This window comes from Gambusia affinis, linkage group LG03 (genome assembly GCF_019740435.1).
Source record: "Gambusia affinis linkage group LG03, SWU_Gaff_1.0, whole genome shotgun sequence".
Lineage (NCBI taxonomy): Eukaryota > Metazoa > Chordata > Actinopteri > Cyprinodontiformes > Poeciliidae > Gambusia > Gambusia affinis.
Genome location: NC_057870.1, coordinates 7963301 through 7976837, shown reverse-complemented (window position 1 = coordinate 7976837; position 13537 = coordinate 7963301). Strand labels below are relative to the sequence as shown.

Here is a 13537-nt window from a genome sequence, read left to right as displayed (position 1 = left end):
TCTCTTCAGTTTCTCCAGGGTTACTGGCTGCTTTTCTGATTAACGCTCTTCTTGCTAAGCCTGTCAGTTGTACACCTGACCCATCTGCTGTGTTCCTTGGCCTTCATGAAGCTGCTTGTTCCTCTAATGTTCTCTAATAAATCTCTCAGCCCTTCACACGACATCTGCTCTTACACTGGGATAAAAGTGCCCACATTTAAACTCCAGTTACCAATTTGGTAACTTCAGAAAGCTGGAATTGTTTTTTTTTTATTTAAGGGTAACGAGGTCCAAATAGAAAATAATTTGGGAATTTTATTTGCAAATGATGCATCAATAATTTGTGTTGGACATGTTCTAAGTTTACTACATGAGAAAACATCAGGAAATTCAAGGGATGTGAAAACTTTTGCAAAATACTGTAATTAGTCCTGTTTGATTCGTTAAGGTCCTTCATCCTCCTGGATCATTTAGAACAGTAGTACTTTTTTGTTGTTGTTGTCTTTTAGTGCAATCTTGGCAAAATATATAAGTAAATAAAAAGATATCCAAAGTGTGTATGATGCAGTGCACAATGCACAGGAGGTCATCAAGAAGAATTGTGAACATTTGTGAAATGATCCTTTATTCTGGAATTCGGCCCATCCAAAGAAATAACTGCCTGTAATGCTGCCACTAGGGGGCACTAGAAATAAACAAAAAACTTTTTTTGAATTGTATAATCCTTCATTGTGACAACGGGGCCTTGTTTCATTCAGTACGCAGCAGCTTTCTATCGAATCGTGTTGATCTTTGTTACCTCTGCTCCAGATTTGAGACTGCATCATATTACGCCAGTGGCGTGCCTGTTTTTTTTTTGTTTGTTTGTTTTTCATGTATTTATTGTGTTTATTGCTAAAGATAAAATGGACTGAATGCCAATTTATTAGCATGCTGCTTGCTTTTGTTAAATCACATGGTGTCCCTTGTAGAATATTAAGCTGCTTTATTAAGACTGGATTATCAACACGGCAATTATCTGAGGCAGGCGACATGTGTGTTTGCCAACAGGGTATGAAATTTAAACAAACCAAGCCAGAGATCGAAGTTTATTCATCATGGCGCTTTCACTGTGGAATAACAGCCTGTAATATCCTGCTGACAAGCAAATGGGCTGAGCACAGCCTTATCTTTAACGCAAAGTGTGTGTGTGCGTGTGTTGTTGTTTTTTTTTTTCAAACTAGTTCAATCCATCTGCCACTCAGGCATTACTTAGCAAACACACATGGCAAAAAAAAATATTTCAGTTGGTCTCATATTGCAGACGAGACTAAACCAACTTTCACTTACCTCAGACTCAACACCAAATTAATGTGGTGGTTATGCTTTATTAGCGTTCAGTATGTGAGAAGCAGCAGCAGGATGTAAACGATTTACATAAGATCAATACCGTCAGGGACAATGGTTCTGTGCCAATCCACTTTTCTGTTTTTAATCAGAGGCATACAGCAATCGTCGCCCTGCGGTTAATCTGAAATATTAAATCGTTCAGAGGAAAGTAATGTGCAACGATCAGGGATGAGGACACACACACACATGCACGCACACACGCCCACTCACACACACACACTGCTGAGCACAGGCTCCCACTGCTGCGAAGTCCAATAATTACTTCTAATTTGTCTCACTCAGACCAGTCAGACACACTTAAATAATCAGAGAAAACACTGACCAGAGTTTCAGTACATAGACATGCTTGTTTCTTTTCAACATGGCAGACTTTTACAATAATTCAACGAGTTAAAGACTAACCGTAAAAGTCAGTGGAGCAATTTACACGGTTAATTACAAGCAGTTTTAAAATGTGATCAGTGCTATGAGCATCTTCTTTGTATTAAGTCAAAACAGTGAAAAAACAAGAGACCATTACACTTTGATTATGGGAAAAAACATTATTAAAATATAAGCTGAGTTTTTATACCTAACCAGGTTGAATGTAAGCCTTTTCCCTGACAACGAGAGCTAAAACCTCCCTCAGGGTTAAGAAGCTAAGTTAGCTAAAGAGTTGACTTTAGCAAACATGTTGAAGAACAAGCTAACCCTGGACAGAAGCTCTAATTTTTGCTACAAATCAGAAACTTGGTCAATCACTAATCTAGGTCAGTTCTTTAAGTTTCCTAATACAACCCATACATGCGGAACAACATTTCTGCCAAGAAAGATCAAGTAAAAGCCTAGCAGGAAGTGATATCTATGAGTTTTAGTCATAATTAAAATAGTGAAATAGCTACCGTTATCTTTTGAACATAATGTGGAACAAATCAGATCAAACGTTTCAAAGAAGCAACACAATCAGTTATCTGTAATAAAAATGTTTGCGTAGGATTTTGCGAGAATTTAACTATCATTAACTTTTACAGAGATTTACAATATCATTTGTTTGATTAAAATTTTAACATTTTATTTGCAAATGAAAAAAAAAAAACAACAAAGCCTGCAAACTTCCAAAGATGTGTTAATGATTATTCTTTCTTTACTTTTCCCATGCATTATGACAGTTCTTAATTTGTAATAAATTGTTATATTTACTCATAATGTAGCACATATCAGCTTCACCTTTCTCTGCAGAACACGGCGAATAAGAACAATGTTGACTCAACCAACATATGAGGATTTGCTTTGCAAGTAATGTTTGCATGATTAAGTTATTTACAACTGATATAGAAAATATGCATAAAGATTTCATGATGTACATTTGTGTAAATGAATCTGCATTGTCTGACATTACAACACCCGCCCCCCCAAAAAATAAAAATAAAAAATTTCTCTGCAGATTTGTAAATTTTGTTTAAAATCAAAATATACAAAAGGGACTGTATTGCCCCTGGCCTGGTTGTTGTGATATGACACTTAAAGTAATAAAACAATAAAAGCAACAAACTGAAGTGAACTGTCTGTGTCTGATCTTCAGAAAAGGGGAAGCACCTGACATAAGGCGGATCGCTGTTCAGGAGAAAGATTTTATTAACTTGTTTAACTGACTCATAAATGAGCAAAGATACATAAATAAACAAACAAAAATTTAAATCCTGAATGTTTTGCTTGCTAGAACCAAAAATGATTAGGAACATTCCGTTTTTAAAATTTAATGTCCCTTTGCTAATAAGATGGAACATGAAAAATACTTTCTTTTTTTTTTTTCTTCATTAGAAAAGCAGGCGAATTAAAATGCTTAAAACAACAGCTTGCAGACATCCCCAGCCAACTAGTTCATGTTGTTCCTGCGATCTGGTGAGATTGCTTATATGAGAATCTCTCACTAAATTAAAAGGGAGCCAAGATGCTAATCTTTCTGGATCTGCTCCACCGACGAGGAGAGTCTGGCCCGGTGGACTCGTTAGGCGCCCGTCTCCAGCTGAGTTTCATTTCACAGCACAGTAAAATGCTTCGGGCCGGGTTAAAGTGGTAAAAAAAAAAAAAAGAAGAAGAAGAAAAAAAGCACAAGACGACAAAACTCAAGCTCCACTCATTGACGAGTGCCATTGAAGCGTGACGGCACCTCCGGTATCTTGAGTGCTTCGTTCATCATTAAAGAAGAACAGAGACAGGTGAGAGGCCTGAACAGAGGAGGCTGGAGTCTGACTGCAGAAGGTCAGTCCAGGCCAAGGCAGCGGAAGAGTACAGTTAATTGTGCTGACAAGGACCTATGAGAGCTCTCCTACAGGCTGAACTGCCTTTGGAAAACAACCTGAGGTTGTGCCTTTTATTACGCACACTCCACAAATCATAAAAATGAAGCCCTGTGCGGTAAGCTGAAACATTTCCCTTTTTGTTCCATCTCAGTTGTTTTTCTCTGCTGTGGCGCCAATCTCACGTGAACCAAAAATATGGTCCCCGCGAGACTTCCTTGTACCAATATTTAATCATCATTTCCAGTTAATCTCCATTCCAAACCCCAAACATCTAAAGCACCGAAAGGGACGACTGGTGTTCCCAACTCTGCATTCGTGTCTGAAAGGTTCGTCACCACAGATGTCCCCCTGAATAATGCAAACTCAAACGGCACACTTAGCTTGACCTCAGACACATCTTGAAATATTCATTTTGTGAAAAGATGATTTAAATCTTTTGCGCACATGGGTCTGCATTAGGCTGCGACACTGCAATATTAATCAGATGCTAACAGGATAGTAGATAAATACACCAGCTTCATGTTCTCGTTCAGTTAATCAGTAACGATTCAAACCTTACCCCACATGCATATGTTTCTTCCTTTGTTTACGTAAGACTAAATCCTGCTATCAAACTTTAATTTGATCAAAAACAGCTGCACCCCCTTCATTCAGGTGACAGCATTTAGTGGTTTGTCTGAGTCATGCGTCAAGATGGTAAAACTCCCAACAGCATTTAAAAGATATAAAATGATGATGTTTACGCAGCATTCGAACGGTCAAATTCCTCTTTTTAAATTTTCAGTCAGTTTCTTAAAATAACATGTTAACTGCACTTTTTAATTTCCTATTTTATAGAAATAATCGGCTTTTGTACAAATGTACGAACTGCAACGTTAGCTATACAAATGCATCAGCTGTTGAAAGTGTTAAATAAAATGTATAAATCTATTAAAAACATTCTCTTAGATAATAAAATAGATATTTTTGCAATTTCCTGTTGTAGACCAACATAAAGTAGACCAGAATTGTGGCAGGAAAAGGAGACATTGTTTTTATTTTTTTTGAAAAGACTTATAAATGGAGATCTGAAAGTGTGCCAAGCATTTGCATTCGTCGCTTTTACTTTGACAGAGCCTCTAAAACCCAATTGCCTTCAGGAGAGACCTGCTTACTTTAGTAAGCACAACTGCTAGTGTAAATCTGGCTGTTTTGCGAAGCCCTCAGACATTAGTTGGAGAACATTTGTGAACAAACAGCATCATGAAGATTATGAAGGAACACAGCAGACAGGTCAGGGATAAGGCTGTGAAGAAGTTTATGGTCAGGCTGCGTTATAAAACAATATTTCAAACTTTGGACTGAGCTTTACTCCATCATCCAAAAATGAGAAGAGGATGACACAACTGCAGCGCTACCAAAGCATGGCTGAGAATGAGGCCATGTAAAGTTGCATGGTGACACAAGCCTTGTAGAAAACACAGCAAACATGGCAGAATGTGTGCTGGTCAGATGAGTCAAAACTGTATTTCTTTGACGATATGCAAAATACTAAGTCTCAGAAAACTAAAATTTCCACAGGAAAACATAATGGTGGCTGGGTAAGGAAGGGACAGGGAAGTCGGTCAGGGTTGATGGGAATATAAAAGGAGCTAAACACAGGACAGTCCTGAAAGGAAATCTGTTTAAGGTTGAACAACATTTGAGGCTGGGACAGAGGTTTATCTTAAACATAGCTACTGTAGTACAGCCAAGATTTAAACATATTCATGTGTTAGAACGGCCCAATCAAAGTGCAAACCTAAATTTGACTGAGAATTTGTAGCAAAACTTACAATTCCTGTTTGCAGGTATTATTCATCCAATTTGACTTCACGTTTGCTGTTTCTCCTTTCACAATTATGCACTATTTTGTCTTGGTCTAACATGTAAAATCCAAATAAAATACATTGAAGTCTGGGGGTGGGGAGCAAAAGAGATTGGGAACACTTTTTGTACATTTAAAACCACAATTTAGATTTTAGGCCCAGATATTTTAAAAATAACTTTTGAGTCTCAAGCATGGGTGCAATAATTGAAAATGTCAGGTTAAAACGTGATGTATTGAAGTTTATTGTTTCAATGTAACATAGCTCTAAGCCAAATATTACAACACAGGTTTAATCATTAAAGATAACGTATACGATTTAATGTGATTAAAAATGCACAAAGTGTCTAACAACAGATCCACCAAGAGATATTTGCTAGGCTACAAAGTGCTCTTTACTTTAGACCACACCATAAACTATAACTCTGTCATGTGATATATATACAGCAGAAGAGACCTGTTCTGACAGAGTCCTTTACTGTCACTTTTATTTTGTTTTATTGCAGCTGATATGCGTTTGTACGGCACACTTCATGGCATACACTATCCCACACGTATATAAAGACCGGAGTGCAGAGCCCCGGCTGACAGCACGAGACGTATGCTGCTCTGGCCGAGGTTATCTGAGAACCACTGTTACAGCACTGGTGGTTATTTTAGATAATGACAAAAGCAGTAAGACGGTGCCAGTAAATCGATTGAATGAGCGCCTAAAGCCACATCTAAAGCATTAATATTGTCTCCTTCAACTGCGTGATAAGTTTCTCGGTTGATAATCATTAACAGTTCACAATCCCCTTAATTTTTTCATCAGCGCTATTAACATAAAGCAACTGAATCGAAGGGAACATTTGCTTTGTTTTCTCCAGCACTCACTGGTTGTTGAGCACATTTACAGCAGGATAAAGATAGGAGGAAGTCCTCTGAAAACTCCAGACTTCAGAATAGAGGTTAGAACATTACAGAAAAGACATGTTCAAGAGTTTAAAGGCCATCTATTCACTCGTAGGTCCTTACAGCATTTGTTGTCCAGCAATAGTTCAACTGGTCCAACCTTTGAACCGTTTGTTATCTACTTCCTCTTCAGTGGGAACCCTCTTTAAATCAAGACAACTGTGCCAGGCCAATGACATGTCAACACTTTGTTTTTCATATATTTTCACTTTACAAAAGATTGAACTTTCTTCAAAATCAACTAAGGGAAACCCCCCAAAAAAAGTCCAAGTGATGGGACACTGTTGGATAGGTAGTCTTCTTCTACTAGATCTCTTTCATTTCCTTGGGGAATGTTTTATGAGTTGATAGTGATTGATCCATTGCTGAAGACTGACCCTTTGGTGACCTCTGTGCTAACAGTAGACAGTGGGACGATTTCGTACCTATCCACCGGCCCCCAACATCGACAGCGCAATACAGTGGACTTGAGCTGCTTCTGGAAGTTGCTATTGAGGAACCCATAGATGATCGGGTTGACGCAAGTGGAGACCATCGCTGTGAGGTGGCAGAAAGAAAAGATGACGTCATGGCTGCAAGATGGGATGGCCTCGTGGTTCCAGTCAAACACCGTGTTGAAGATGTTGAGGGGAAGCCAAGAAAGGGCGAAGGCCACCACAATGGAGATCAGCATGGCGTTGATCCTTGTGGAGCCCTTGGTCTTCTTCTGAGTCGCATTCCTGCCGCGCTCCACCATGTCCTTCCTCCTTCTCAGACGCAGGTAGATGTGCAGGTAGCAGACCAAGATGAGGGTGAGAGGAAGCAGGTACTGGAAGACAAGCAGGGAGGTGGTGTATGCGCGGCGCTTTGGAATGGACGGCCACAGTTCCATGCAAATGAGGTGGTCGCTGACAGGGATGGGGAGGCTCAGGTTCTGGAAAGGCAAGGTAAGTACACTGTACTTTAGGAAAGGCACAGATATTAGGCAGGCCACGATCCAGGTGACGGCCACTGCCACGTGGGACTGGCTCACCAGTGGTTTCCATCCAGTCGGGTGGACGATGAGCTGGTAGCGCTCCAAGGCAATGAGGACGAGGGAGAAGATGGAAACAGTAACTGAAATGCACTGGATAAAGGGCGTGAGCTTGCACATTGTGTCGCCGAGGATCCACTGGTCCATCAGTGTGTAAATGATGGTGACTGGGAGGCATATAATGCACATAAGAATATCAGAACAAGACAGGTTGACAATGAAGATGTTGGTAACGTTTTGCATCTCCTTGTGCCGCATGATGACAAAAACCAAGCAGGAGTTCCCGATGAGGCCCACGGCCATCACTATGCTGTAAGCGATGATGAGGAAAGTTGTCCCGCTCACTGAGAGTGAGCAGTCCTCTGTGGACTCCCATGGTATCTCTCTCCACGAGGCCTGGTTGTGATTGCTGTTGTGCTGCAGCTCCATGATGTTTCTTGGTTCCCGTCAAAAAAAGAAGACTAGATGAATTCACTTTGTCACACCTGCTGTTTTGACGTCATGAATTTTATTGTCACATTTCAGTGTTTTGTGGTCCGTAGTTCCAGGTTCATGTTTGTCTTCTTTTTCATGGCCTAAAGAAAGAAAAAAAAAATTGTTTTGAAACAAATTGCATTTGAAAGGGAGTCCGTTTATCAGAGTTTGTCATCTTAGGTCTAAGCAGCGAAATCGATAAAATCAATAGCCTTTTTGGGGCCCTAAACATACCCCGAAAACTCACCAAACTTTGCATAAAATTCACCCCCTATGCAAATTATTACATTTCAATGGAATCAAAGTGGGTGTGGCCAAATGGTTCAACGGCGCCCCTTAGACTCAGACATGTTGTTCTGTTTAATCTACACACTTGAAATATTAGTGCACAGATAAGACAAGCAAAAAGTCTCCTGAAACCGCTTCCTACAACAAAGTGAAGTCGTACATTTTGGTTTGAAAGGTCCTTCTCAAGGGTTTTGGTGATTTTACACACGTCAAACTTTGACAAACTCCTTCTAGGGATTTTGAGGCATTGGCTTCAAATTTGGCCAAAATTTTATTAGTGAATTTTAACTATTCACATGCAGCTGTGCTCCCTAACTCTGTAAATACCCGGAGTCCACTGTAATAGTTCATTAGACCTGCACAATAATTGGAGGACCTAAAATTGCATTGATTGTCTTAATTGTGATTAACACTTTTCTTACTCTGCCTTTTCTCCTACATCAAAAAATTCTCACTACAACCATTGAGCTTTAGCATCTTGGTCACCAAAGTTGTTGTAGACACAGTAACAAGAAAAGTCAGTACTACTGCCCAAATACATTACCAACAAGCAGTTATCAGATCAAAATCTGATCTGTTATGTAGAACCAATACTGCCAATATTTTTGAGATGAGATTCAAGATGTTGTATTTTTAATACGCATCAAAACATACATTCCTAACCTCTATCTGAATTTCACAAAGTGTCAAAAAAGTGCAGAACAAACATGTGTTTTTATGGACTGGAAATTGTAAATTCTTAATTTTGATGCTTTGATTTAATAGATTTTTTTTTTTTTTTATCATATTTTTCAGCAACTGACTTGCTAGTCACCATTCAGCAAAACACAGGAAAATCTGTCCTTTTAGCCAGTGCATTAGTGCATCTCTAAATACAACAATTATTTTATTGTGCATGGAGCATTGTGGGTAAAATAGACAGCATTCAGTGCTATAAACACCTGAAAACTACTTTTAATTTAACAGGTGTTTCTTCTGAAGTTTTGTTAGCAAATCAAAATACACATAAATTTACTGCTTGTTGTAGCAACAATTGATGAATACATAACTTTGTAATAACTGCACTGATCAATGTGATATAATATTTTGGCAGCAGGAGGATTCATTTTGTGATTCATTTTGTCTAGATACCAAGGTGTCCTGATATTTTTACTCAAGGTTAGCAAAGAGTGACTATCTCATACTGACTCAGCTGCTACCATGCATTTCAGGGACAAATTTCCCTTTGTGCTCATCGGCAGTGGATTCACTATTAGAATAATGGGAAATCTGTGATGGGCATTAACAATGTATGTATGCAGATATGAGACTCTGAGGGGAAACACAGATTTTCTCTCTCCTCTTGAGTGCAGACTGTAAGAATAACTGATGCACTCATGAAAGATTATCAAGAAAGAAAAAGAAAGCAAAAAAAATAAAAAAATATTTTGCGGCACTGCTATAATAGCTCGCTGATTTCGATTTCCATCACAATGAAGGGGATAATCATTGCACTTTCATTGACAATCATTTCCTATTGCTGTGTTCTTTCCTTTTGAATCTATTTTCTATCTCCCCCATAAAGAACAATGTTCCCAGTGACAGCACATATGGCCTTTACAGGCACCCACTGTATAAATTAATGTAGTGGAACACATCGCAGAAATACAGTCCAGTTTCATTAAACCAGGACTAAGAGCATCTGATTATTGTGCACAGATATTCTTATTTGAGTGCACATTTCTAAGAGTGGATGCACAGCCCTAAAATCATTACTGATTAGCTGATACGATCTGCCCATGGTTCCATTCCCCCAGAATATTAGTTTTGCAACACAGCTATGCAAACAGAATTATATCTGCGGGATTTATCATATTTAACAGATGACTCCTTAACAATGATAAATGTTGACAGGTGGGACATTAATGGCTTGTGGCCGTCTCTGTTATGAGCTGTAATGACCTATTAGGATGTGCTGTTTCATTTGTGGTGATTAGCCTGAGTGTTCCTCATCAAGGAAGCACAACCGCAAAACAAGTTCAAGTACCATTTAAAATCCTTTCCTCAAGAAGCCCAAAAACAATAATAAATTTAAAAAATCTGAAGCTTAACCCGGCCAGATTTCTGCTTGCTTGTGCTGCTGGTACTTGGACAGTGCAGCCTTGATGCTGATTATTTATAGCAGAATTTGTTCATTTAAAGTGATGCAGTGATGTGTGTTGTGTCTGCTGCCAGAGACAAGCAAAGGAATTTACAAAAGCAATCACTGTGAAGCTTAAAAGAGATTGCACCCTTAACGACACAAAGGATTTGCAATTTTAACAAAGGAATGAAACCTGATAGGGGGGAGAAAAAAAACATTAATACATAGATACATTTAGTTTGATGTATTTTTAACAGATTTTTAAGAATACATAAATAAATAGAATCAATCAATAAATAAATAAATAGATAGATAAATGAAAAGCTGGACAGAGAGGAAAGTGTTGCATGTGTGACCTACCCGCTGTCCTGGATCCGCGGTTCGTCTGCAACAGTGTGGCGTCTGCTCGCTCCGAGGCGGACCTTTTAAAGCTCCGGGGGCAGGTAGGAGACACTCCTGAGTCGGGGAGGAGACGCAACACTTAGGGGACCTGATGAATGGTCACTGAATGGGAGCCACTTGCACTTTTAGCGAGCTTTGTGGAGAACAATGTGACCAGAAGGGAAAACAAAGAAAGGAACAACTCCCATAATTAAATGTACTTCTAGGTAAATATGTATGGACCCGGAAAAAAAGGAGTCCTAAAGCTTTGCGGTGGTATATTAGAAACAGATTAAAAGCGCTTCTAAACCGGTATTAAAATGCTCAGTTATCATTCGTATACGGAATAATGTTATTCTTACCGCAGTCGTCTTGTCCTGTGGGACTCTGCCGTGCTCCAGGTGAGTTGTGTCGGTGGAGCAGAAGGTGGTTGTACGTCCTGCCAGGATCCCGGACAGGAGCTGAGGTTTCTCTTAAAGCGCCCTCATCGTGCCTCAGACTCTGGCGGGGATGTAGCTGACTGACTGGGAACATCTTACATAATAACTTCTGCGAGGCTCGCACGCGCGCGCCAACGCGTGAACACCCGGGTCGCAGTCTCCACAGCTTGCGCGCGCACGCGCACACACCGCATGGGGCCAGTGAAGAAATTGAGTTGTGTGAAATTTGCAGACTGAGCATGGTGGGTTTCACCCACCTGAAGCTCGGAAAGGCATTAGTGGTGACAATAGAGAAAAGGGACCGAGGTCAACGATGAACCCGAGTGGGCAGGCTCGCTATGATACAGCTAATGTAATATTTATATAGGACTGTAGGGAAGCTGCGGCAGTGAGAAAAACCTCCTGTACATCCCAGACATTTTAAATGCCCACCCACATGCATTTTAATTAAAATACCTTATAAAATCGTTAAGCAACCCTTCACTCCAGCACATGAAGCTTTTCTAACTATATGTTTCTATCTAACTATTTATATATGCCTTTCTATCCACAGTGCATGATGTTTGATGAAGAACGCTCCAGCTGGATAGGGGACTCAGTGTAAATAATACACTACTATGTCTATAGAGAATGAAGCCATATTAATAAACTGCTGCAGCTACTAAATGTCGTATTTATTGTTTTAAAGCATCCTAATTCTACAAACGCTACTGGGATAAAGTACATACAGATTTAGTATTTGATACATTTCAAGGTTCACGTTGACTTTTGATCCTGACTTATTGAGTTATTTTATCTGTAAGCGAGACATATTAACAGGTTCTTTAGCACATGAGCCTTGCATGGCCCTGACCCCTGTAGCACCACCGTTTGGGTGTCGGACCCTACAGGTTGGAAGTTACATGACATTAGATTTGCTTTTGGTATGTAATTGGCACAGATGAGTGTTAAAAAATTGCACTTTTGGTCATAAACCCAATACTAATGGGTTATATTTAATATGAGTGTATTAAATTAGTATGATTTTTGTCAATGCAATCAGACGTGACAAATTTGTTTCTATCGTTGGCTGCATGGAAGATCAGTTTTCATCACTGGTGGATTTGGTAAGAGGATTGTTGGTTTAAATTATGTAGCGTTTGTATGTTCTCCCTGTTCTTTCATGGGTTTTCTATACAACTTTGGACACCAGGATTCATTGACGTGCATTTTAGACGTTTCTAAGACATGCAGGAAAGATGTCAGAGCCAAAAACAATTCTGCCTACTTCTCATTCCTTCCTTCTGATCCCTGCTGTCTAATGTTGATTCTTAGCTCCCAGCATGAGTACGCACAAAGCAGAACTAGCCGGGTATGTTTGAGTGATCTTTTCATACTTCATTACTCAGATGTGGGGTTTTTCCTAATTGCTGAACAGCTGCTAGTGAAAGAAATCACAGACCTAGTTATTCGATGATCAGAACTACACCACACACTTCCTCACTCCCATAACACCTAAAAACCCAGTTTGAAATAGAGTAAATTGAATAAATATTCAGATCCCTTTGTATATTTGGTCATCTGGAGAGGCACTTTGTAAAAAGTTGCTAATCCAGCATGTGTTCCCAGTTCAGGACAATCCACTCAAGTTTCAATAAGGGTTGCAAGTTTTGTCCTTTAAAGTAGTAACAACTTAGAGCCATTTCTATTACAGGCAGAGTGTGCACCATTGATTACATATGAATTACATAGAATTTGATACATACAGTACATTTCAAAATGCACTATAATTTTTGGAAATTGGTGACGTTGCATGTCAAGGAATTTCAGAGGCTTTCCTTCCGTCCATTGTTTCTCTTTCATGCCTAAAATGGCTACTTAATGTCATGATTTTTGTCACTTGCTTCATCTTCCACAGCACTGTAATATTTGCAAAGATTATTTCCACGCAGACTGCATCGAACACGCTGCACTTGAGGAAATAAAAACAAACAACACGCAGCACCGACTGCATCTTTACCGGACCCCTTTGCCATCATTTTTCCATAATAAAGACCAAATGAAACATCTTCGCGATGCAAGCCCCTCGTTCACATCCCTCTGCCGCCAACACCTTGTACTATTTTAAAGCCCATTTCTTGCACCTCCTGTGAATGTGCGACAGAGTGTTAACTGCTTCTTCACACTGTCCCCACACACTCCTGTTTTAAGTGGAGGCTGTTGGAGAGAACAGTAATAGCCGTTTGTCTGAGAGGCAGAGCGGCGAAATGACTTGCCACCAACAATAACAGCTCCGTGGGTGTTTGCTCGAAGCAGAGGCACGGGCATCGAGTCGCTCGAGACGACGCTTCTGCGAGTTTTTAGATTAAGGCAGGGATGCAAATACATGAC

The 13537-nt window shown here is 39.7% G+C and overlaps 1 protein-coding gene across 2 annotated transcripts; it reads right to left on the bottom strand.

Annotated features, from left to right (window-relative positions):
• Positions 1 to 2774: 2774 nt before the first annotated feature.
• Positions 2775 to 11223, bottom strand: npy8br (neuropeptide Y receptor Y8b). 2 transcript variants are annotated; one of them, XM_044112513.1, is made up of 3 exons: positions 11090 to 11223; positions 10707 to 10802; positions 2775 to 8037 (listed from the first exon to the last, which is right to left on the bottom strand). In XM_044112513.1, the coding sequence occupies exon 3, from the start codon at positions 7889 to 7891 to the stop codon at positions 6788 to 6790; it is 1104 nt and encodes a 367-aa protein (XP_043968448.1). In that variant the 5' UTR covers positions 7892 to 8037; positions 10707 to 10802; positions 11090 to 11223; the 3' UTR covers positions 2775 to 6787. The 2 variants fall into 2 exon arrangements, with proteins under 2 accessions (XP_043968448.1, XP_043968447.1); XM_044112512.1 differs by having other exon boundaries at positions 10707 to 10881; positions 11090 to 11211.
• Between the last annotated feature and the right edge of the window lie 2314 nt (positions 11224 to 13537).